The sequence below is a fragment of the Mytilus edulis genome, chromosome 4 (assembly GCF_963676685.1).
Source record: "Mytilus edulis chromosome 4, xbMytEdul2.2, whole genome shotgun sequence".
NCBI lineage: Eukaryota > Metazoa > Mollusca > Bivalvia > Mytilida > Mytilidae > Mytilus > Mytilus edulis.
In genome coordinates this window covers 61,607,460-61,635,136 of record NC_092347.1, presented here as the reverse complement: position 1 = coordinate 61,635,136, position 27,677 = coordinate 61,607,460, and the positions used below count along the sequence as shown (strand labels likewise).

Here is a 27,677-nt window from a genome sequence, read left to right as displayed (position 1 = left end):
CGATGTTTAAAAAAAGACAGAACAAATTTAATGTCATATTTCCCTATTTTTTAAATATAACTAAAATTCTTTTATCTGACAAGAATATCCCTATTTAGCGAACAAGTAATTTATTCTTTTTTCGGTTATTGAATACCAAGAAAGAAAATAAATCCCGAAATTAATTTGAAACTTTGATACTCAAAAGTTTCCCAGCAAAATATTAACATCCCCTGGGGATAATTAGTGTTCGTCCAGTGGCATATATAACAATTGTGATGACGAATTCCTTCCTTTGTTTGAGAACAATCTTATTGAAATATAAATCTGTGATTTTCCTAGGTCCACAGCTTCAATGAACCAAAGCAAAAGTTATACATCGACCTGTATTTAAATCAAATTGGTTCTCTTCTTCTTTTGGTATACAACTGTAGTCTATCGACATTCGATGATTACATACTGTTGGCATACGTTGGCTAGTCTATTTACAACACTTTTACCCCTATTTATTCAAAATATATGTTTTTTTCTTATGTTCAATGTATACACGTATATATTTTAAATTGCGCTATAGTTCCGTAACTTTATATCCAGTCGTATAAACGAATCGTCGGCAAGTGCGTACATTTTTTTAAATCAATATTTCTGGTCTGTTCCAATCTGTCCTTCACTATTGACAATGACTATATATTACATTTTCCCAAATTCACCCTTGGAAAAAATATTTAAATAGATTTTAATTTCATCAAATCTTATTTTTTGGGTATTATTTATATATTATGAATTATATTCTTTACACCAGAAATGTTATTTATAAACAAGCGTATGAGTTTAGTAATGACAAGTAAGACAGAGTTGTATATTATACATCTGATAGTTCAAAATGGAAAGTTATAAGTTATAAGTTATCAGCCGTGTACACTGATCAATACCTGCAGAAGTGAAACGATGCATGAACTTGCAAGCCCGACAGGAAATCGCTTGAATACCTGGACGTGTCACCTCACACCCCTCACAATACCTTTGGAAGTAATACCTTTAGCCATGCTGGTGATCAGATAAGGGAAGATCAAAATATATTTGAAAAAAGTTTATTACTTTAAAGAATTATGAACAAATTAGATTTTCGAAAACAATTTTCACGGAACACTTATTTATGATTTCAACTTTGACTTTTCACCTAATTCCAATATCAACAGTTTAAAAACAACAGACCATGGTAATTTAAAAAAAGTAAGAATATTTTCCGTTTCAAGTTAGTTAGTCGTATTAAACAACCGTACGATTGACATGATATCGACACGCAATTACGACTACATCGGTTACTGTAGTTTTGTTTCTTTGTGGTTTATAGACATATCGTTTTTATTCATCGGGAAAGAAGACAAGATGGCGGATCTCGGAGAATTGATACTCTAAATTTAAAATCGATGGTGATCGCTTATCTAGCGGAATAAAACTTTAATTTTATGAATTTGAACATTTTTATACAGAATGAACATAATATCAATTTTTGATTTTTTTGCGAAGTTTCCCTTTAAGGAAAAGTAACATTGAAGTTTTTATGCCTTTGCTGCAGCAGAGGGGGCATAAAGTGTTACCCTTGTCCCTCTGTATGTCTGTACACCCCAAAATTAGTTTCTATTCTCTTAACTTTAGTTTGCCTCAACCAAATTTTATGAAACTTATACACAATGCTAAATACCACAAAACACAGATCAATCTTGAATTTTGGTTGTGTCACTTTAACCTTTCTTGTTTAATGTCCCTTTTTAATGTTAAATGCAAGCAGGGGCATCAATCCTCCATTCATTAAATAAATAAATGAATTTAGTAAATAAAAGAATCTAAATCTAACTATTTTTAGATTTCCAAGTTGAAAGTGTATGCAAATAAACTTAAATTTGAGTGAAACAAATGATTTGTAATATGTATCTAAAACATTCATTTATAAGTAAAGTTGAGATGCAATTGAGTAGAAACTTCGCTTTCAGCAAAGTACACTGTAATTAGTTGAAAATATATTAAAAGTACATATGTACTGCTCTTGAAATATCAAAGAAAAAACTATCTACTTTTGGTTCATTTAAAGACTGGATTGCACCACACAGACAATACAGTGCTGAGACACAGTAAAAGGGCTATGTAAATAAAGTATATGGTGGTATATTTACTTAGTAGTTAAACTGTTTACCTTTATTATTGTATAAATTGTAATGCAAATACTGCATGGCAGGTGTGGCGTAATCATGGTCAGAATAAATAATAGAAACTTGCAACCTGCTATTTAAAAGGACTTTATTTGATTTCTATAAAAAAAAGTTCATTAATTCAAATACTTTTTAAAATGTAAATATATAGTGTATATGCAATGTACATTTCTTTATTTATATGTGTAAATGATATAGACTTCAAATACTGTTTTCTGTCATGTATAGGTTTTGCTCATTGTTCAAGGCTGCGTGTCTCATCTTTGTTTTGGTTTATTGATAGTTGTGTCTGTGGCAATGATACCGCATCTCCTTATTTTGATATATAATAATTGTGAATAAAATATGAAGGTTGTTCCATCAAAATGATTACTACAGATCTTCAACATGTGAAGGGAAACTGGTATTTATTCTATTCACATGATTGTTGATTCAAAATATATTGTTAAAGGTCAAAGTTACATGTTGTACAGGGGCTCTTAAAAAAAAAATTGAACGAAAAGTAGATACTAAGAAGACCTGAATTGATCATAACTGATAAATACATTTTTCATGAAATTTTTGTGAAAGAGTTGCAGTTTTATAGGCAAGTCATATATGATTATATATCCTTCAGATATACGTTATCAATGCTTATGTAAGATGATTTATGTTAATAGGGTATAAAATACTTACAATTAAAAAACAATTTATATTTTACAACATACTTGTGGCTGAATGATTTTAATACGATAATATATAATCATATTTTATCGTAAAAAATTGTCTATCATAGGTTCGAGATTAAACCTGAGTTTGGATGCCACCTCCATTTTTTAGATCTCATGATAAACAGACCCTATTCCTGAGCATGACATTTCTAAGATATATATATGATTATTAAACATAGAGTGACGTGTGTATCTGTTTTCTTAAAAAAAAAAATATGGATTAATCTGCACGGATTTAAACAATTTTTTTCTAAGGAGTATAAATAAATATTATAGGAATCCACAGTACTCTTTGTTACAGTTTAGTGTAAATGCACTAAGAGTAGGTCTGAAGAACGCCAATGCTTGATAAAGATTGCATCTTATTTCACTCCAAAGGTCCTTAATGTCAGAATTAAGTATATTTGATTCACTTTACTTTTAAATTATAAGTATAATTGTAAAACATTCAATTTATCGATAAAAAATCTTTTTGTATTGAGAAAATTAGCATGGCCTTTTAACAAATATAATGTCATTTGACGTAGGGCCAAAACAGTAGTGAGTGTTGATTAGAATCAGTCAACATCGTTTTAACATAATTATTTGTCGAGCTTTGTAAAATGCGAGAAGGCCATTCTGCTATGAAATTAGTTCAAATGAAAACTTTAGTCAACGTTTTTTTTCCTGGCAGATGTCCATTTTAAATTATTTATTTACTTGTTTACATGGGTAGCTAAGTAGAAGTTAAATGTCCATTTTCCTTTTGGTCATGAATTTGTATTGGGTATTTTTAATTAGGATCGGTCTTCCATTGAAATTGAATTCCAATAAATGACAGTTTTTTTAACATAGACATTTTTTATACCTATTTTTAAAGTTGTGAAACTATGAATACCTTATTTCCTTCAGTTATTTTAGTTTATGGTATTACCAGTTTTGAAGAAATTGTTCTCAACTATATTACTAAAAAGAAAAGTGTATTCAGCATTTTTTTGAAGAAGCAAAAGTAGAAGAAGAGTCTTTTAAGTCTTGTTTATTATACATTTTGTACAGCAATTTAGTTTTACATGTACATGTATATAAGTAATTAAAAAGTATATAACAAATCCACACACTCTATTCAGTATAGCTTGATCCCTTAAACAAATACAGTCCTTCCATGTTTAAAATGTGCTTTTTCTACTGTCATTCTTATAAATAGATTTCAAATATTTCAAGTTAATCATATTAACAAACAAATTTGCTGTGGTTGAAGGCTCACTATGTTAAAAAAAATCTCTACGTGATTCTGACAGAATAGAGATGTTGGATATCTTTTGAAAACTATTTTTAAAGAAACAAATTTAGACTGCACTAAATATTTCTCATCAAATATACCTAGTTGAGAAATATATGAATTGAAAGCTGATATCTAAATAAAATTGCTTCTTATATTCAACACAATAGTGTAATAAATTTTTAACATTTTGAGACTATATATAAAATCCACCTTCTATTCAAATGTAACTGTATGATATTAAGCCTGCATCATCCGACTAATATCTTTTCAAACGTTTAAATTCAAATTATGAAATCAGCCGTTCAAAAAATTCAAATTTGAAAGTGATTTGTTAAACGCATGACAAGACATAATGCATTGGCAACAAAATTAAAATTGAATGTTAACCAAACTGTTGTCTCTTCAAGCAGAAATAATGTTCTGTTTAAATCCTTGGTACTATGAAAATGGATATTTTAACGGTGTATTCAAATAAAGAAGCTTGATTTATGGTAGAAATTTAAAACTGAGCTTTATGATAAGCTGAAATTTATCAAAAAACTTTCGTTGACATTTAGAACTACGATTATTTGTTTGTTTATGCAGAAAAGTTGTCTCTAGTCAATTTAATTTCTTTGTATTTTTGTATTTTTTTCTTGAATTGGAAGTGCACATTTTGATTTGGATTGGCACATTTTCTGAACTCAATTTATAGACAGTAGAATCTTAATTTTTTTTTTCATGGATGCAAGAAATGATTTGAAAAGGCTCATAATTCAAACCAGAAATTACTTAAAATGTTCTGACTCAAAATGCCAAAATTTACATCCCAAAAAGAAAGTTTTAAGAAATGAGAATATATATTTTAAAAGTACATGTAACTGCTGCTGGTGTTTGGAAATTATAATAATATTTAATTGCACATAAAGAACTATGTATTCAGAAATGTGTTTTTCAAAACCAACCTTAAGTCACTATTGTTCAGGAACCTGCTATCAAATTTCTCATTATTACCAATACATGAATTTAAACGCAATGCATGTACAACAACTTCATTTATCCATCAATTTTTCTTTAATATCTCATATTTCTTATTAATATGGAGCATTATATATCATTATTTAAATATGTTATGTTTTGTTCAGGACGGTAGACAAACTTTAACACATTTGTACGATATTAAATTGACATCAACCCGTAGTTATTTGTATTCAGAACATTTTAATTTTCACGTTATGGATTTTCGTGGATTAATGTATATTCTAATGAATCATCTTAAATATATGATTATATTATTGAAAAGTTTGTAATTCAATTTGAATTCCATTTAAATTTTAGGACAAGCAGACTAAGAAATTTTTTGTTTGAATATAAATTAAAAATGTCAATTTCTAAGGTGATTGGGAAAATATAATAATTCTCTAATGTTGTTCTACTTTAAGAAACACAGATTAAAGTCTTGCAGTTTTATAGGAATGTACTCTGTAACCAATAGCCTAGCAATGTCTTGTTGCATTGGTTAATTGTATCATAACTTAAGCTTGACTGGCCATTGGCAGGCCTTAAAAGCTGTTAGTGTGACAAAGTTATAATGCAACCGATAATGTAGACCAAACATTTTTATGCATTTAGCTTATATAATTTGTATAATTTATACAGTTTAAATGTAGGTTTCTCACATTTAGATAATCTGTAGAAATTATTTGCTTTAAAGTTGAAGGATTTTAAGTTTAAAATTTGACTCCAAAATGTTCGGATTTTTGCTTTTTATTGTCAATTATATTACTGATATGTGACGGTATTGGTAAATTGATTAAGAATCTTGGTCTATTTTTTCTTTACAACTTTTTTGTTGATTGTTTTATTCACAAAAAAAGACTTTTACTAATCAGTATTTTCGCTTCAGGACATGCTCATATTGAACTTTGTACGTTTTAATATCCGTTCTTTGGTTTGTCAAAGTGTAAACAAGCCATAAACATCCAATATGGCAATGTTTATGAGTTCTCTAATTCTAAAGACGATTTGTCCCTATTTACACTTTGATGTAGCTTATCCGAGAGGTACAAATCAATCCGTTTCAATATTGAGTGTTGAAGAGCTTTGGGAAATTTGTTTTCAGATTTAATTGAGTCGTAAACTTGAAATTTTTAAAGCTAGATATTTTAATTAAATTGTTATGGAACAAGTTTGGTTTTGTTTGATTATAAGTTGTCTTCTATACTATATAAAACATTCAGTTACCTTTGGTATGAATAAAAATGTTGCTTTATTTGTTAGTATTTGCACAGACATTTTGTTGTCCAATAAACTTCAAAAAATAAAACCAAAATATATGACTTTTTCACAGTATTTATTATTTTTGAGTGTATGGATATGTATTTTACTTTTTTCATGGCTGATCGAGGTATTGGGGGGGTTATTGACTCTGAAAACAAGGCTTGTATATTAGAAACCTGTAATTTTTTCATTGGATGTCAAGCAACCAATTATCAATTAATCTGAAATCATATATCAGAGAGAATAGGGAAGGGAAGGTGACTTATACTCAATTTTACATATACAAATATTTATTTACAGTTAGAAGTGTGTAGTTTTTCTGAAGGGTCAGGTAAATTGGTGAAAAATTTAAAAGCTTAGAATTAGACATCCTTTAAAATTTTAGACTCTTTTAGTATCTTAGACATTTGATAATAAACAAAATGTTTCAAGGTCACTAACATTACCCTCAGCATGAAGATTACAGAAACAAGACATGTTGAATTTAAGATTAGAACAAAGACCACATTAAATTTGATCAGAGAGAACCGAAGATTATAGTAGTGTTAACAATTCATAAAACACTCCAAATCTAGGTTAAACGGCTCTACTTGGACATATCTTTTAGTGCAGATATTTGATTTATGGCACACAATATACATTTTATATACATATGGACTTTATTTGTTTAATGTTGGATAACAAATCTTCTTCTTTGTACATGTTGTATGTTATCTAAATCTTGATTTTCGTCAAGTTTTTTTTCTGGTGTATAGATTGTTTTACCTGTTTTTCGTTTTCAAGTTGAGGTATGTGTCAGATTTAGGTCTTCGTTTGAAGTGTAATGTCATTGAATCAACGGATAACAACACTTGAGAAAGTCTCCAAGTTTGTTTACCACATTTTTGCGGGCACGTAGGTCTCTTCACAAACCTTGTAGCATCTTAAACGATACTCAGTTAATTTTACTTGCGCTAAATGCACTACCCTCTATAATAGAGATTATAAAATACATACAGAATAAGATTGAATGGATTGTAAATTGATCTACTTAATGGCTATAAGTACTTCCTAGAGATATTTTGCCAACATAGGTATGCCTACATTGACATAAATGAGCATGGCTATTTGTATGCTTTTCAACTATTTTCAAATCATTTATTATTTCCAAAATTGTTAAAATTGATTTAAAAGAATCTAATGTAAGATTTTCGATCAAGTTTGTATGAACAACACAAATATTTGCCATTGTCTTTTGGGCTTTTTGTTGCTTAGAGAATTGGTTATAAATGGCAGGCTTCATTGTTTCGGCTATGCACAATTTTATATACTGGAGTGGATTGATGATTTAAGCTAGACATATTGTAAAGAAATCTATCTGTTGTTGAAGACTGAATATACTGCTTAGGGTCCAGATGTATTTAACTATATTTGTTGTTGGGATACTGTCATTGCTAATTGACACTCCTCACATCTCCTTTTATGAGCTCGTCGTTGTCCATTGTTAGCTTTTACAAAAATCTTCTCCTCTGAAACTACTGGGCCAAATTAAACCAAACTTGGCCACAATCATCATTGGGGTACCTAGTTTAAAAAATGTGTGATGTGACCCGGCCAACCAACCAAGATGGCCGCCATGGCTAAAAATAGAACATAGGGTTACAATGTAGATTTTGGCTTATAACTCTGAAACCAAAGCATTTAGATCAAATCTGACATTTGGTAAAATTGTTTATCAGATAAAGATCTATCTGCCCTGAAATTTTCAGACGAATCGGGACAACCAGTTGTTGGGTTGCTGCCCCTGAATTGGCAATTTTAAGGAAATTATACCGTCTTTTGGCTATTATCTTGAATATTATTATAGATAGAGATAAACTGTAAACAGCAATAATTGTCATCAAAGAAAGATCTACAAATAAGTTAATATGACTAAAATGGTCAGTTGACCCCTTAAGGAGTTATTGCCCTTTATGGTAATTTTTTACCAATTTTTCCTAATTTTTTTCTAATCTTTTGCCAAGTCTTCTCTAAAACTACTGGTCCAAATTTAACCATACTTGGCCATAATCATCATTGAGGTATCTAGTTTAAAAAAACGTGTGCGGTGACCCTGCCAACCCAAACCAAGATGGTCGCCATGGCTAAAAATAAAACATAGGGGTAAAATGTAGATTTTGGCTTATAACTCTGAAACCAAAGCATTAAGAGCAATTCAGACATGGGGGTTAAATTGATTTGCAAGTCCAGATCTATCTGCCCTGAAATTTTCAGATGGATCTGACAACTGGTTGTTGGGTTGCTGCCCCTGAATTGGAAATTTTTAAGGAAATTTTGCTGTTTTTGGTTATTATCTTGAATACTATTATAGATAGAGAAAAACTGTAAACAGCATTAATGTTCAGCAAAGTAAGATCCACAAATAAGTCAACATGACCAAAAAGGTCAGTTGACCCCTTAAGGAGTTGTTGACCTTTATGAGGATTGAGCGTTTACCCAATGTTTAACCCTGTTACATTCTTTATGTGCCTGTCCCAAGTCAGGAGCCTGTAGTTCAGTGCTTGTTTGTTTCTCTTATGACTTGAGCCTAACCGTGTTTTTCTTTTTCAAAGAGCTGGAAAAACATGCATTCAACATATTTGATGTCATCGAGCATTTTTACCCTTTTTTCATGAATTCACTATAAAAAACACAGGAAAAATGAAAAAAAATTTAACATCTTAATTGAATTTTTACCAATAAAGAACTGAGATCAAAAGATAATCAACTGGTCAGGGATGAGAATAAGAGATATGTGTTTATTACTTTGCTAAGACATAAAAAAGTATTCAGATTTTATTTTAACACATATTATTTATTTTTCAGTTGTGCTGGAGGTGCATCTAAAGTAGCATGCAGTGCTGGCACTGCTAATCCAAATACTGGACAAAGTACATCAGGAGCATGTGTGGCTTGTAATACAGGAGAGTACAGCACTTCTGGTGCAGTTGTTTGTACAGCATGTCCTGCTGGTCAGGAGTCTAATGCAGGGAAAACAGCTTGTACTGATTGTATTGCAGGGAATTACAAGTCCAGTGGACAGACATCATGTCAGACATGTCCGCCAGGTCAGTTTACATAAGACAATAAAGGAGTACAATGTAGTTGATATCTCTGCTAAAAACATAATACATTTAATATTAGTCACAGTATTAAGCCACAGTTTGATATAAAGTATAAAATCCTAAATACAACTTTGGTAATATCATCTTTGTAACAGTTTTAGCTTAAACAAGAAAAATAAAATGAATATAATATTGCAACAAATATCTGGCAAATAGTGAGTGCTATACATGGACATTGTTTATTTGATCATCATAGGAAATACTTGTTATATTTGGATGATTGATGATGGAGGGCTGTTTAACTTCCAGTGGCAAACTAAATGCATGCTGACAGGACTAGAACATGTAAAAAGCACTTTATTAAAGACCTTTGTTTGATGGGTTGGAAGCTAGCTCGAGCTGTTTTGTAACTTTGTAATATTTGAGAAATTTAACTGAAATTGTTATAATGTTATGGTACAAAAAAAGTCCTTTAAGTTGGATTATTTTTCATTCTTGTCCGTATTTATTATTGGTGCTTTGTATAAACTCCTAAAATATACCAGTAGAGATTGGAAACTTTTAAGAACTCTCATATATATAATAAAAATGTCGAACTTTTATTTGCCATCACATTAAAAATCTTACAGTTATAGGAAGATTGATGTAGCTTCAAATTGATTTAGACATACCTTTTTTTCTTCAGGTTCCAAATGTCCAAGCAATCAAATGACAGCACCTATAACATGTCCATCAGGTGAATACCAAACAGGGACTGGTCAGACAACATGTTCAAGTTGTCCTGGTGGCTCGCAATGCTCAGATCCAACTGTAGCTGCACCATGTGCCAAGGGAACGTATTCATCAGGTTCAGCAATGTCATGTACAGCTTGTGCTTCAGGAGAATATCAAGCCAATACTGGACAAACATCATGTTCTGCATGCACAACAGGGCACCAGTGTGCTGATGCTACTGTTGCCCCTGTTCAGTGTTTAGCTGGTACCTATGCAGCAGCATCATCAATTACATGCATAGCATGTGCAACAGGCACGTATGCAGCTAGTGCAGGAGCTTCATCATGCTCAGATTGTACTGCTGGTTCTCAGTGTTCAAATCCTGCCATAAGTCCAGTCGCATGTAATGCGGGAGAATATTCAGGTGCTAAAGCGACAACATGTACAGCATGTGATACAGGGTATTACCAAGCATCTACAGGACAGTCATCATGTTTACCGTGTACAGCTGGTTCGGAGTGCTCAGACGATACAGTTAGTCCTAACCAATGTTTAGCAGGAACTTACTCAGCTGCCTTAGCCACATCTTGTACAGCATGTCCTTCAGGTAACAATGAGGATATTTTAATGATCATGTTTTATGTGATTTGTGAATTATAAATCATTTGTTTTTCAGATGATAGAATAGTTCTAATTGTTAAAAATTAAGCTTTCTTTCTTTTCAGATGTATTATAATAATTTAATAACCTTTTTCCTAGGAAGTGTGTTGGAGGAAAAAAAAGATATCGAAATAATTAAATTAGACACCAAAGAAGAAAAGAAGAAGATTCTTTACAAAGAAACTTAATATTATTTAAATGATTATATTATACTACCATGTTTTTTGTATTTTTCAGCAGACTAAAAATTGATAATTTGAATGGAGTTCATCTTCACTCCTTCATGTCATTCTTTTCTTTTCTTACTGTTGATCTTTGAAAGATATTTCTTATGTCCTCACTTGTATAAGTCTTTTTTCATCACTGCTAAACATAGTACATGTTCATCACATTTATAATCTACTCATTATTGTTGGTTTTTTTGGTAAATCACTGAAAAAGAACTACAAAGAGAAACAGTGCTCTTCCTGAACATTCATCTGATATTTGCCACTGAAAGTTCAGCAACCAAGAATAAGTTTATTATATATCACCTTCTGTGTCATAAAAGCATAAAGTTATGCACTCATCAATGAATCTTGGAAATTTTACCTACCTTGTGTTTGGTCTTACCTAGGTGTTTTTTTTAAAGTTTTTATTGAGTAACAGGTACAGCTATCATTTGTTATTATGTTGCCTTTCTCATTAATTTCTTATAGATAAACATAGTTATATTGATGGAATAACAGTTTATAGATATATTTTTTAGTTTTTTGAGTGCACATATTTTTTACTTAACTTGCAAATATTGAGGGATTGGTAGAGGTTGGCATGCAGTTGTACTGTTTTGATACACACATTAGTTTTTCATTTTATTTTGGTTCTATTGATATAGCCTTTGTTGTTGTGTTACTTTTCTGTGTAAAAGAAAGAGAGTGTTTATTCTATTACACCATCTAGTTGCCTTCATTTTTTTATGCACTTTTACCATGTCATTTAAAAAATCTTTAAATACATTTTGATTCTCATTATAATTTTCTTCCTTTCTTGAACCTTTCATCACCAACTACTAAGTTTTAATCTTGTCAGATTACTGGTACAGGTCTCTATCAGAATCTGTGACAAGGTTAATTATCCTCAAATAAATGTATAAATGTGTGACCTTTTAACCTTTGCTGTGAAGGAACCTACAGTTCAGACGGAGCTAGCAGTTGTACTACATGTCCTGCTGGTCAGGCATGTACAGTTAATGGAACAGTCACAGATTGTCTGGCAGGAACATACAATGTAGCAGGGGAGACAACTTGTACAACTTGTGCTTCAGGTTGGTTTATAAATCATGAAATGCGCTTCTAAAAACCCTTATTAATACAAAAAAGGTGATATTACTACTCTGTATTTATCAATATTAGGGTAATACCAATTCTCATGAATTTCACAAGGTTTAATGTTCCAAGTAATTCAAATTTTCAATAGGTTTGTATGCAGACTTTGGCAAAACCATGAAATCATATACCTGTAAAATGCAAGTTTTTTTAATTGACAGAAATTACTACCGAAAAAAAGGATAGAAGAATCCATAGTATAAGAAATTAGTCATTGTAATGACTACTTGTCTTATGACTGATTAACACTGACTGAAAGTGAACATTTAACCATTTAAAACAGTCATATTATATTTTTCAACTACTACTCTGGTACATTGTCTAAAATAATAGTAGTTATAATTATTGTGCATTGTATTTTGATTTACAATGATAAATAAACACATCTTTATAAGAGTGCAATTGTTCAAACAAACACAATTGAAAAACAAGAAGGCAATTTATTTTCATAATGAAATATGTTTGCATCTTACATTTAGGTTACTACAGTACAGCTAATTCAACATCATGTACCATTTGTTCTGCTGGGGATGACTGCTCAGACCCTGCAGTGACCCCCACCCCATGTTCTGCTGGTACCTATAGTAACGAAGGAGATAATGGATGCACCAATTGTGCAGCAGGTATTGTTTTATGTTTGATCCTCATATATATATATATATATATAAAAAGATGTGGTTTGATTGCAAATGAGACAACTCTCCACAAGAGACCAAATGACACAGAAATTAACAGCTATTGGTCACCGTAAAGCCATCAACAATAAGCAAAGCCCATTGTCCTTCTCAGCATTTTGGTATATAATGTTCATTTTACTGCAATGACTGCAGGTTTTGATAGTATATAATGAATCTGACCAAAATATAGTTGGTATTATCAGTCTTCCCACTGTTTATTCTACTCTGCTCTTAATTAATTTCCATATCACTGCTTTGTGGCGTCAAATACACTGACCCGGCCTTAATAACTTTGTCCTAGACATATCTGCAATGTCTTCATGTTTGAACTGACGTTGATAAGTTAGATAATTAGATAATCTGCATATTGATAGTGTAAAATATCAGCTGCTTGACACAATATAAAGGCTTTTTGACTTCGTTCGCTGCACTCACTCAACTAAAAGCTTCATATTGTGACTTGCAGCTGATATTTTACAATATCAACATGCAAACACCCTGATAATCAGTACTTAGTTAGAAATTTTAGCAAACTGCTGATGGATACTGTCAACTAAGTCATTATTGTTATCCAATTTAAAGAGGAAAATTCTTGAACAATGCTGAATTCATAAAAAAGTATGAACTTTGTTTCCCAAAAGCACAAATGAATGTCTCTGGCATTTATTTTTTATTCTTTCAATCTCAAAACATGGATATATATGTTCATTATATAAATTTCAAATGTTTACATTAATTGTACTTATATTAATACTTAATTTTATTCATTTCAGGTTATTACAGTAATGCAGCTGGTTCAAGTTCATGTACAAAATGTACAGCAGGATATGACTGTTCAAACCCTGCAGTGACCCCCACCCAATGTCTTGCTGGTACCTTTAGCAATGAGGGAGAAGCTGGGTGTACTAATTGTGCAACAGGTATGGTGTTTCTGCAAATCTAAAGTTTTGATTTAATTTATCATTATGATAAAGTAAACTATTTTAAATTACCTAAGAAAGTATAATAATAGAAATTATTCATTTTTTTTTTAATGAAAGATATTTAAAATTCCTGATTATTTCAAGTGGCCTTCTTAAAAAGTTGGTTGTGTTTTTATGTATGAATTTTATTTATTTCAGGTTATTACAGTGATTCAGCTGGTTCAAGTTCATGTACAAATTGTACAGCAGGATATGACTGCTCAAACCCTGCAGTGAGCCCCACTCAATGTCTTGCTGGTACCTTTAGTAACCAGGGAGAAGCTGGGTGTACTAATTGTGCAACAGGTATGGTTGCTGCAGAACTTAAGTTTGAATTTCATTTATCATTATAATAAGTAACCTATTAATTACCTAGGAAAATATAATAATAGAAATTATTCAAATTTTATGAATGGAAAATATATATTCTTGATTATTCCAAGTGGCTTTTTAAAAAAGTTAGTTGTGTTTTTATGTATGAATTTTATTTATTTCAGGTTATTACAGTGATTCAGCTGGTTCAAGTTCATGTACAAAATGTACAGCAGGATATGACTGTTCAAACCCTGCAGTGACCCCAACTCAATGTCTTGCTGGTACCTTTAGTAATGAGGGAGAAGCTGGGTGTACAAATTGTGCAACAGGTATGGCTTGGTGGAAATTTTATCTCTTCAGTTTTGATTTCATTTATCTTTATAATAATTTAATTTTGGATGTTATGCGTCTTTTGATTGGCTGACGTCGTTTTAGTTTATCAGCTCATAGACATAATTTAGTCATGTGACTGTGGCGTCATTTACTTTTTTTCGTGGTTTACTCCGGTTTAAAATGGAATTTAGAATTAAAATGTAAAAAGAATAACTGTAATATTTTATCTTTCTATTGGAAATAACATAACATAAAAAATGTGGTGCACACTTTACAATAACCTGCTACACATGTTATTAAGTGTGCACCACATTTTTTATGTCATTTTTTCATAGACAGAATAAATATTACAGACATTCCTTAAACAAAGTAAACTAGGAAATTACCTAGAAAATATAATGATAGAAATTATTCAAATTTTTTTAGTCTGATTATTTAAAGTAGCTTTCTAAAAAAGTTATGTGTGTTTTTATGTATAAATTCTATCTATTATAGGTTATTACAGTGATTCAGCTGGTTCAAGTTCATGTACAAAATGTACAGCAGGATATGACTGCTCAAACCCTGCAGTGACCCCCACTCAATGTCTTGCTGGTACCTTTAGTAATGAAGGAGAAGCTGGATGTACTAATTGCGCAACAGGTATGCCTTGCTACTACTTTCTAAAGTCAGTTATATTTGGTTGATGGTTATCAGGTAAACTATGATATATTTTTTTCAAATGAAACAAAAATGTACAAATTGTTTTGAATAGAAATATTATTTTCTAATTATTCCAAATTGTTTCTGAAAATGTATTTTCAAGAAGAGTGAAACCTTAAAAATGTCACCTTTTGGACCAGAGTAAGGTGACATTTAGATAGAGGTCCAAAAATAGAAATTTCTGCAGTGGGACATGGAAAGAATGTGTCCCAGAAAGACAGGCTGACATTATAGATCTAACTGGTATAGCAGGTTTGACTATATATATATATTTCTCATTTTAGGTTATTACAGTGATTCAGCTGGTTCAAGTTCATGTACAATATGTACAGCAGGTTATGACTGCTCAGACCCTGCAGTGACCCCAACTCAATGTCTTGCTGGTACCTTTAGTAACCCAGGAGATGATGGGTGTACTAATTGTGCAACAGGTATAGCTTTGTTGCTGTTTTTATCACTTTGGATTAATATCAATGGGCTTGTTATAATTTAAAACATGTGCTCATTTAATATTGCATGGAATTATTATGGCATAATATATTAAAATTATATGTTTTAACAACTCAATTTAATAGTATACTAATACTAATGATCAACAAGAAACATTCAAAAGATTTTTTTGAAAACCCCAACAAATAATTTGATGACCTGTGAAAATACAATCCATTATTAGGCAAGATATTTTTCCTGTTAATAAATCGTTATGTGAAATGTAAGCTTTTGTAAATGGTTTTATTTGGGAGATATATACTCCATATGCAGGATACCTGGAATGTTTCTACAAAGAAATTGAAAGTTCACAATTAGGAACTTATATCATCACTTTTCGCTTCCTTTATTTCAAATTCAGCATATTTACCAAACTTTAAGATTATTCAGTGATTGTTAAATTGTTGATAACATTCTATTCTTTAGGATATTTCAGCTCCAATGGGTCTGAATCGTGTACCCAGTGTCCGGCAGGAAAAGATTGCAACTCTATAATAAATGGAACGGAACCTATCGATTGTCCTGCAGGCTTTTACAGCCATGATGGCGATAATGAATGTAGAAATTGTCCGTCAGGTAGAAATTGGCCTGTGAATGGATAATGGTTGATGTTATCTACGTTGTTGCATGATTTTTATTGTTCCTCATCCTCAAACTTGTTATGTCTAAAATGTCTTTGTATTACTTTGCAGGTGTTAATGGAAGCACTAGTTTTATGTTGGTTATGGTTGTATATGTATGTGTATTGTTGTGATATTATGCTTATTAATTACTGATAACATAATGTTGATGACATTGTTCTTTTTTCAGATATATAACTTTTACAAATACATACGAACATCAACTGCTCAAGTTTGAATCGCAGGAAAGTTTTTCCAAAATTGAAACTGTGGATTCTTTGTAATTCGTGGGATGCCAATTTTCATGGGTAAAGCTGAACCATGAATTTAAATAAACAACGAAATATGAATTTTCTGTAAGCTTGTATGCTGACTATGGCAAAAAACAAATATCTACAAAATCACAATTTTTTCCTAAATCCACTAAGAGAACAATCCTATTGAAATAGTTTAATCAGTATATACTATTTGGGATCAATTTAAATCTGCCATTTTTTGAGCATTTGAAGTTATTGTATTTAGATAGCATAATGTGCTGTCGTAACTGCATGTATATGTTGGTGTCAGGTTTATAATGTTCAAAGCATGTTATTGATATGTAACAAACAAATTGTTAAAAACATCATTCCATATGATATGACTTGATTTAGAATGGCAGATGAATTTGCTTAATATTTTGAAATTATAAATGATATTGAATTATTTTATATTATTAAAGAAAAAAACATGTCATTATATATATGGATTGATCATTGCATTGCATGACTTGTTAAACTAATAATAATTGTTGATTTAGGTGGAGGATGAAAAAGTTCTGATTTATTGCATTGTGTATAGACTCTAAAGTAATACTGTATAATATCAAAAAAGAAGATGTGGTATGATTGACAAAAGACCAAATGACACAGAAATTAACAATCATAGGTCACTGTATGGTCAACTTTTCACAAGTACATAAAAAATTGTGTTTGTTGATTGAAAATTTTGAATTTGTTGGTAAAGCTGATCTTGATATACTGAGATTAAAAGATTTTATTTATATGCAGAAGTTAAACAATCCCTGCCATCATGGATTATCAGATTATTCCATTCTTACTCTCTAGTCAATATCATATAACTATAAAGATAGTTTGTGTTTTAGACTTTCAGTTTTGGTTCATAGTTTGAAAGTTTGAAATATTCATTTGAACTGAACGAAATAATTAATGATCATGTAAATTAAAAATATGAAAGGTATTTTTATCATTAATTACAAATAGGCCGAATAGTCTGCTTTTTTTTAGAATAAAATTAAAGCATTCTGATGAATATTTATTAAAAGCAAACTAATGTAATGAACAAAAGAGGTCCAACCAATGACATTCTCATTTTTGCATACAATGAAAAGTAAAATAACAAACAAAATAACGGAAAACGAAAAGTCCCTTAACAAATGGCAAAACTAAAAGCTCAAACATATTAAAAGAATGGATTACAACTGTCATATTCATGATTTGAAATGACCCTTTGTCTTGAAGATGGTGAAACTTATTTGTTGTGAATTTCAGTGTTTATATCTTCTCATTACAGGATATTACAGTTCTTCACCTGGAAGTAGTTCCTGTACCCAATGTACAGCAGGAAACTCATGTACCGCTACAGCAGAGACACCATGTGGCACCGGGAAATACAGTGTTGCTGGGGAAACCACCTGTCGGGATTGTCCAGCAGGATTTGCTTGTACAACAACAACCACGAGTACACCTACCCAATGTACAGCAGGGCAGTATGCAGCTGCACAGGCTTCTTCATGTTCCACTTGTAGCTCAGGAGAGTACAGCACCGCTGGATCGGCTAGCTGTACAATATGTCCTGCCGGAAGTAAATGTGCAACAACGGCCACAACACCTGTGCAGTGTACAAAAGGAAGTTATGCTCCAGCTGGATCCACAGGCTGTATATCATGTGAGGCTGGACATAAATGTCCCACAGACGGAATGATAGTAGCCACAGCATGTCCAACAGGATACTATCAGACCGCTACTGGACAGGAAACTTGTACTCAATGTCCTCAAGGTATATTTATGACTTGAAACTGTACATTGTCCCTAAATATTTTTTTTTTTCAGAAGTTTACGAAGGAAGGTATATGATTTTAAAGGTTTTCAGAAGTTGTACCGTACTGTACATTGAAGATCAATTTAGTGTATCGGTAAAATAAAAATTATGAATTATTTATTGCATGAATTTTCTCAGTCTATATTACTTTGGATTGTTTTATGTTCATATTAACGTACCAATGTTAGTGGATTGAGGAAAACTGTATTTTCTTGGATGCTTAATGTTATGGTTTCAACAGATTCTGTGCAGAAGCCTATAAAAATTTTGTAATTTGTACCGTTGAAGTCTGAAATTTGGGGTTCAACTATGCCCATGAATTTCACAAATACTAGACTAGAATTTTTCCAAGAATAATAATGAATTCACATTATTTATGCTGCATGAAAAGAAATTCAAAAATAAAAATATTTGATGCTGAGATTGATTTGTGCTTAGAGGGAAAAGATTGTTTCAAATAAGTAGATCAACAACTTAGATCAAAAATGAAATATTTTTATGATCTTTGCATTAGATCTCTGAATGAAACTGTCACTAACTAACTAATTTTCTTCACAGGAAGTATGTGTAATGATGCAACAACGACTCACACACCATGCAGTGCCGGAACGTACCAAAATGTCCGAGGAATGGATACCTGTAAAAATGTAAGTTGATTTATTTATTATCTATAATTAGACAATATACGTATAGTGTCTTGAAATATGAAATTTATTTGTATGAGGCTTAGAAACAGGGGAAATACGAGTTTCTACCGAGCATTTCCACTGTTTCGTGCCGAATACAAATAAATTTCATATTTCAAGACACTATATGTATATTGTTTTTATACTGAAATCGATAAAAAAAATAAAAAAAATAAAAAAAATATGTAACAAATATTGATAAAAAAAGTGTTTGGAATTTCCCTCTTGTGGTACATGTACCATTTTGGGGTATTTCCCTATGACCGTAGTCCAGGTGGTAAGACATTGACATTTTAATGAATTAAACAGGGAAAATGAACTTAATTAATAACATTTAATAAACATGGTATATAAATTACCAATTTGAAGACATAACAAGTTTAAATTCATAAAAGTTTGACCATTGTTACTACACGTTGTCATGGTTGTGATGTGACGTTGTTGATGAAATACAGTAGTTCCGGTAAGTAGGCTGGGCTTAAAAGTTAGTTGAGGTCATTGACGTATAAAGCTTACGTTTATACGTATAGCTTTATCTGTATAGCTTTATCTGTATAGTAAAATAGCTGATTGCAGTATAAAACCTATATATAACATATGAATTATCAATATTATGACTCTTCTGATAGATGACATGTCTTATAATTTATTGAATCATTATGTGAAATTGTAAAAATCTAAAACTAATGTCAAGAACAAGAAACTAAGTAATTTATGAATATGAAATTTTCTATTAATTGTATGTACCAGATTTGAATCCATCTCTGATTTTTCTGCAAATTTAATTGTATTATAATATGACTTTAAAAATATCATCACTGAAGACTTTCAAGATGAAGAACAGTAAAAACAGCACTAATTATATCTTATGTCACATTTGTCATTTTCCTAACTTTTCCTTGGTTGTATTATAAGTATTAAGCGTAAGGAGTTATCAACTAGTACAGTCAATAATCCTTAAAATTGATAACAGGAATCACAAAAAATACTAGACAGTACATCAGATCATATCAACCATCAACCCCTGACTCATTTAAACAATTAACAGACATATACACAAACAAATAATTAGTAACAAGATTATTACAGCCTGACTCTGTACTGTTTTGTTTTATGTTGAGGATTTGTTTTTGCAACCGTCTGATAAAGTTATATTTAGTTTTGACACTATATTTGTTATATTTGATATTTTAGTGTCCATCAGGATATTACTCAGACTCCCCAGGAGCTATAACTTGTACCATATGTACAGCAGGTTCACAATGTTCTGATCCAGCTGTTTCACCAGTGGCCTGTGCATCAGGAGAGGTTAGTAATAACATTTTATATCCGTTTACTCAGACTCTCCAGGAGCTATAACTTGTACCATATGTACAGCAGGTTCACAATGTTTTGATCCAGCAGTTTCACCAGTGGCCTGTGCATCAGGAGAGGTTAGTAATAATATTTAATATCCGTTTACTCAGACTTACCAGGAGCTATAACTTGTACCATATGTACAGCAGGTTCACAATGTTCTGATCCAGCCGTTTCACCAGTGGCCTGTGCATCAGGAGAGGTTAGTAATAACATTTAATATCTGTTTACTCAGACTCAGCAGGAGCTATAACTTGTACCATGTGTACAGCAGGTTCACAATGTTTTGATCTAGCCTTTTCACCAGTGGCCTGTGCATCAGGAGAGGTTAGTGATAACATTTAATATCCGTTTACCCAGACTCGCCAGGAGCTATAACTTGTACCATATGTACAGCAGGTTCACAATGTTTTGATCCAGCCTTTTCACCAGTGGCTTGTGCATCAGGAGAGGTTAGTAATAACATTTAATATCCGTTTACCCAGACTCGCCAGGAGCTATAACTTGTACTATGTGTACAGCAGGTGCATCAGGAGAGGTTAGTAATAACATTTAATCTTGAACTACATCCTATACAAGATGAATGCTTATATAAAAATTAGGTGAGAAATCAGTTTAATAATGCTTTTCTATTTAGAATGAATTACACCCAGAAGGTAACTTAAAAGTTTTCAAAGATATAAACTGATTTACATATATTTCATTGAGTGTGTAGCCAAAGGTAATATCTTTGGTTAGCTTGCTTTTTAGCTGAACCGTGAAGTCATTATTAGGTCAGGTATACTACCCTCCTTTTGAAGTAGCATGGTCCTACAGACAGATTGGCTTTCTGTCGGACTAGTCTATTCTTGAAGTGGGGTAGTTTACCTTACCTAACAATGACTTCATGGTTCAGCTAACAAGCAAGCTAACCAAAGATATTACCTTCTACACACTCAATGAAATGCACTGTAAGAATTATTATATACAGGTAGAAGCATGATTACATTTACACACGTGCAGCCACTTCTGATTTAGAGTTATGTCCCTTGAAAATTGTGACATAAGTGATGACAGTGTTTTGTAAACAGCTTTAAATAAGTATGTTGTCTGTTGATTGTTAAGAAACTAACAAATGGTCATTAAGTAAAGCCCATTTTAAATACAAGCACTTTAACTTACTTGAGGAGTTAATGTGTAATTAGTATGAAATTCCGCCATTATATCAGTTTAAAAAAGACCAGTTTCCTAGAAAATTGAAAAGATATATATTTTGTATTGTAGTATTCATCAGCAGGATCTACAGCCTGCCAATCTTGTCCTGCTGGAAGTGTATGTACTGGAGGAGCATTGACGACTTGTAATGTAAGTAAACACATACATTTACCCTAGAATTTTGAAGCCTTTTCTTAGTAGGAACCTTGTTATGTATATAATATGCTCCAGCAAAATTATCCTGAATTTTCAAATTTTCAATGATTTTCAAGAAAATTATTTACTTAGTAACATTAATTTTCAACATCAAAAAATTAAATCAAAATAAAAGTTAAAAGACCAAAATGTTATCAATATCTTAAAAATTCAGTCATCATTCATACTAATGACAAAAAAATTACATTCTTTTTTTCACAGACTGGTGAATATGTAGCTGGCAGCACTTGTACAACATGTACAGCAGGATACTATTGTCCTTCACCTTCATCAGGAAGAATTGAGTGTCCTAGTGGCTCATACCAAGATCAGACAGGACAAACATCATGTAAAGACTGCCCTTCAGGACAGGAATGTACAGACAGTCCACCTACGAGTCCTACCAACTGTAATGCTGGTTATTACAGTTTGTTAGGAGAGATCGCATGTACTGTAAGTACACACAGTTAGACTTACTAAGTAATTGTTATTTCTTTTAGGAGATATGTATTTTATATACTATTCACGTTGGTAATTTGTCCCTGAATGTTAAACAGGAGATTTGGAATGACCATCATTTAGACATCAACCGAACAAAATAATTTTTCAAAAGTAAGCAACTAATGATCCCCATATAGTCTCAATTTTTTTTTCCCTAGTGTATAGTTTGCCGACCTCAATTGTCAAGAGACTCTGGGTAGCCTGCACAGGTCTGACGGGTGGCTCCTAGTCTTCAGTGAGAGACAAGGGTCACTACCATATTGTAACTTCTAATACTCTTATATCAGACAAGGTCGGAATTTATTTAACTATGATGACCAGAGATTTACCATAGCATGCTTTTTAATTAGTCTGTTAAACCATTATGACTCATTGATGCAATAGAAGTTATTTAATTTTAAAGCTTTGTCCAGATGGTTACTACAGTGGATCAGCGTCTGCATCCTGTTCTCAATGTCCTGCTGGTCAGGAATGTTTCGATGGATCAAGCTACCTGTCAACACCAGCTGACTGTTCTGCTGGTACCTACAGTCCACTGGGAACTTCAACCTGTCTCAATTGTGCAACAGGTATGCATCAAGTAAATAAAAAGATAACAAAAATTAATGAAATGATATACAGAAAAAATTTATTCTGTATTTAATTTCCAAGATGTATAGGTGGGATTTCATTATAATTATTCATGATTTATCAAGATCGGCATGGTACAGTTATTGAAAATCATCACAGTTGAACATCTTTATAATCTTTTATTCAATTGATATATTATAAGTTCTCAAGACATAAAAAATATGTATGATATATACATATAGATTTTTACATTGGATCCAGTGGATTATCGGATTTATCCAATCAAGATAGTTAAATTATCAATTTTTAAGTCCAAGCCTTGGCTGTAATCATTTATAATTTAACTATTGAGATTGGATATTCCAATAATCCACGAGTAGTAATGTAAGAATCTGTTTCTCTAATGATTAAAAAAAAAATTTCATTTTTTGTTAAATGAATATCCCTTTCGAGTGCCTTCCCCATTCCCTGAGGTTGTCAATTTCATTAACACCTGTTGGCATATTTTGATACATCCAGTGTGCTGATAAAGGTTATGACCCTTAAATTCACCCAATCATCTTCTGAGATCAACGGAAACCACAGGTTGATTAAATTTTTTATACAATGGGTTCAGAAAGGGCTAAATTTCCATAGAATAAGAGAAATAAATATATTCAATTATTGTACATGATGAGTTGGGGAACAGATTCCAAATTTATTTTTTTACTGAAAGCCAATCAATAGTCAATTAGTAAAAAAAGACACCAAGAGCCAAATCACTTTAGACTTGATCATTCTTTTAGAAAACATTCTGCCCAAATGACTTTTAGGAAAAGCATGTTTTAAGTAGGAATATTGAATTGCTTATTGATAAATGAATTATAACAACCTTTAAATTTTACAGGACTATACAGTGGAACCAAGGCAGCAGCCTGTTCTCTATGTACACAAGGAAATTACTGTAACGATCCAGCATTGTCTCCACAAGCATGTTCTACCGGACAATACAGTGCAGAAGGAATTGTAAGTTGCAATGATTCTACTGTAATTATACTTGTGCTAATACTGAATTTATAAAGCAAAGTAAAGAGTTGCTAATACTGAATTTATAAAGCAAAGTAAAGAGTTGCTAATACTGAATTTATAAAGCAAAGTAAAGAGTAAGACAACTGATTAAGGGGGTTCGCGGGTCTAAATCATTTATATAGGATTTCTCTATATTTTTCTCTAAATGAAGTTTATCTTATAGTTAATAGAAAAATTAAATAAAAAAATGGGGTCACCGTTCATTTGTGCTCACAATCTGCCTTCGAAAGAGGCATACATCTTTGATAAAGTGGTTTTTTTCTGTTAAACTTATAGGAGAAATAACGGTAATATCGAAATAAAAAAAGAAATTTATTACAAAAATCGCTCAAATTTTACAATAATTTAGTTTAAGTACAGCATATATCGAAATTATATTAAAAATATAGGTCACCGATGAGTTAAAAGAGATATTTCAATTTTAAAGCCAAAAAATGGCACTTTTCCACCAAAGGGAAATAATTTGATGAATGTTTACATTTTATAAGTCATCTGGGGCCAACACGAATTAATTGTTTTGAATGTTTTTTTGTACCATATGATAAAGTAACAACTACAAAAGGTAATAAATAAAATTTGTAATGAAAAACAAATGTTTAATTTTTTTCTGAAATTTTTATACCCTTGATTGAGCCTCTTTAAATCAAAATAAGTTATCTTATTCTATTCATAAATGGTTTTTTTTTTATAATTGGAAACTTTAAATCTAAAGACGTAATATAATTTTTAGTGATGGAAAAACTGTGACCATTGATTTTTTTTAAAACTAAAATAGAATTCCAAATATTTCTCTTCTACCAGTTGCATATTTGATGGCACCAAAAAATACTAAAATATAGATTCCTACACTGCAACAAGTGTATTACATTATTTCTCCACTTGAGACCGTTAAATTTTATTTATTTAAAGCGTGAGGCTTGCTGAGCTCTTTAAATAACTAAAATTTAACTGTCGAGAGTGAAGAAATATCGTAATACACGAGTTATTGTGTAGGAATCTGTTTCTCTAATGATTTTATCCATCTTTTTCAAAGATTTTCAGAAACTTGTGTTCTTTATATGCGACATCATCAGGCATGGTCGCCTTTTTTCATGACGTCACAATAGGAAAATTCAAAAAAAAAACAAACATTTAGACGTCATAATCAAATTTCGACTAATCATTTGCCGAGAACAGATTTTTCACTAGTGAGGAGAAATATTTTTCTCACACCAGTCAGGAAATGTGAAAATAGCACAAAAATTAGAGAATACAATATCTTAACCATATTTTGGTTTAAAGAGTAGAATCTTAATATTTTATTGGTTGAAAAGACAATAATAAAGATTAAGGGAAATGGTTATAAAGTTATCTCATTTTCCTCTCTACCACATATTTACTAATAATCATACAACTTTATTTTTTAGACAATTTCATGTCAAGCATGTTCAGCTGGTTTTTATTGTGCTGCTAATGACCTACCAGTTCCCTGTGCTACTGGTACCTATTCAACAGTAGGTCTGGCTGCCTGTTTACCTTGTCCTACTGGTCAGTCTTGCAATGATCCTGCTGAAGCACCAGTCAATTGTGGAACTGGATATTATAGTCCTTCAGTAAGTCATTAAAGGGTTAAAATATAAAAGCTTGAAAAATTACTGTTATTTTTACTTAGTTACAGTGTAAAACTATATAATTTAAGCAGACCTAAATGTAATCGATCTGAAATTACAGGATGTTTTGTTGAAATCAATGATAACTGAAATGAAATAAAATATACTATGGTTAATATGAAATACTGAAATGAATTAGAATCCTTCTTTAGCAAGTTTTAGATACAGGCTTGAAAGATACCGGGTATATGACCTCAAATTTTTCAGTCAGAGTCACAATCAAATCATTCAGTTTCAGTTTTTGATGAATCAATGTTTTCCATGGTAATAAATGATTTGATATATTTTTCCAGGGTCAAGCCACATGTATTCAGTGTCCCTCTGGTAAGGAATGTGATAGAAATTTAGATACACTGGCTTCATGTGCTACTGGTTCCTACAGTCTGGCAGGGGATGATGATTGCACAACCTGTCCTATTGGATCTTTTTGTCCATTTCCATCTGTTGGTCCAATCAAATGTCCGTCTGGAACACACACAGGTGGAGTAGGCAGTCAAACATCATGTACCGATTGTCCAGCTGGATCATACTGTACAAGTACCTCGTAAGTAACGGTCACATGTGTTATTAAGGAAATACTGTAAATTGAGAAATTATTGCTATGTTTTGATTATTCGACAGGGTTATAATCACAATAATTAAAACCTCAGAATTTTTCTGAATATTGCAAAAAATTAAATAAATTTTAGTCTAAAATGACAAAATCCCAATAGTAAATTGACGCAATAATTTCTTAATTTACAGTAGATCTGACTAAACCTATATACTTTGCATATTTCTTATGTAATTTCTTTGACCTGATATGGAAAAATAAAAATTACGGGTAGGACATCCTTGCAAGTGAAATTGATTGATTGATGATGGATTAATTAGTGGTGTTTAATTAGCACTATTGGCTATATCATGGTGGTCAGTTTTCATTGTTGTAAGAATTAAGTCTGCACAGAGAGAACAACAGACATTCTGGAGGAAAACTGGCAATACTAGTTAATTAAGATTTGAGTGAAAATCATTTGTCACATTTTGGGTTCGAACTCTGACTCACAACCTCAGTAATGACAGGCTAGGAAAACTGTAGATAAATTAACTAGACCCATCAGCCACCAATTTCACTGAAAGAGATATGAGAACGTATTATATTTGTCATTGGAACAGAATAATCTTAAGTGATCAAACTAATAAAATTTTCATAACCAAGAAGTTAAGAAACTATGATATTCTGTTTGCTGCTTTAAAAGGAAGAGATATTAATATTTTTTTTAAGGATTTATCTTATAATTAATTGTCATATGAAGTTGAATTGTCAAATGAAATAATTTTCTTTTCCTTTAGTGCTGTTACTGGAACCTGTACAACAGGATATTACAGTTTGGCCAAAGCTACAGCATGTAAACCTTGTCCAGCAGGCTACTCCTGTGCTACCAATAATGCTGCTCCAGTGGTCTGTGCTTCAGGAACATTCTCTAACGGACTGGCAACATCATGTACAACTTGTGATACAGGCAAAGCTTGCCCATCAACTACATCAGATAGTGGCAAATATGATTGCCCATTAGGTAATTATTGTATATTTTTTTTACATCTATGGTAGTAAAAATTTGTGATGGGTATGAGGTAAATTTGCAAAAGTTAGGCAAAAAAAATCTAGAAAAGAAACGATTTGAAATATCTTACATGAATTTTATTAGATATACGAAATAGAAATAAAACTGTTAGTTGTTTTACAATTAAAATAAGCTAGAAATGAAGGATTACTGTGGATTCATTAATATTCGTTGGATACCAATTTTCATGGATTTCGTAGGTACTGGCGAACCATGAATTTAAATGTTCAACGAATTACAAATTTTCTAAAGGAATGATTGTGGACTTTGCCAAAACCACGAAATTAAATATCCACGAAAAGCTCAGTTTTCCTCATACCACGAAAATAAAACTAAATGAAACAATTTCATGGGATTTAAGTTTTGGAACTTTTTACTGAATATATCAGACAGACTGATATGGTAGTCAATTATCATTT

General features: G+C 31.5%; 1 protein-coding gene across 1 annotated transcript in view; it reads left to right on the top strand.

Annotated features, from left to right (window-relative positions):
* The window catches only part of LOC139521950 (mucin-19-like), a 151,518-nt gene that overhangs the window by 21,394 nt on the left and 102,447 nt on the right, over window positions 1-27,677 (top strand). The window contains exons 3-22 of the mRNA XM_071315768.1: window positions 9,264-9,505; window positions 10,188-10,823; window positions 12,039-12,179; window positions 12,720-12,863; window positions 13,691-13,837; window positions 14,039-14,185; window positions 14,377-14,523; window positions 15,023-15,169; window positions 15,514-15,660; window positions 16,145-16,294; window positions 17,908-18,393; window positions 18,994-19,082; window positions 20,316-20,429; window positions 21,741-21,821; window positions 22,089-22,319; window positions 22,771-22,936; window positions 23,824-23,942; window positions 25,412-25,597; window positions 25,948-26,198; window positions 26,987-27,210. Of these exons, the coding sequence (XP_071171869.1) occupies window positions 9,264-9,505; window positions 10,188-10,823; window positions 12,039-12,179; window positions 12,720-12,863; window positions 13,691-13,837; window positions 14,039-14,185; window positions 14,377-14,523; window positions 15,023-15,169; window positions 15,514-15,660; window positions 16,145-16,294; window positions 17,908-18,393; window positions 18,994-19,082; window positions 20,316-20,429; window positions 21,741-21,821; window positions 22,089-22,319; window positions 22,771-22,936; window positions 23,824-23,942; window positions 25,412-25,597; window positions 25,948-26,198; window positions 26,987-27,210 (3,995 nt within the window). The remainder of the gene's footprint in view (window positions 1-9,263; window positions 9,506-10,187; window positions 10,824-12,038; window positions 12,180-12,719; window positions 12,864-13,690; window positions 13,838-14,038; window positions 14,186-14,376; window positions 14,524-15,022; window positions 15,170-15,513; window positions 15,661-16,144; window positions 16,295-17,907; window positions 18,394-18,993; window positions 19,083-20,315; window positions 20,430-21,740; window positions 21,822-22,088; window positions 22,320-22,770; window positions 22,937-23,823; window positions 23,943-25,411; window positions 25,598-25,947; window positions 26,199-26,986; window positions 27,211-27,677) is intronic.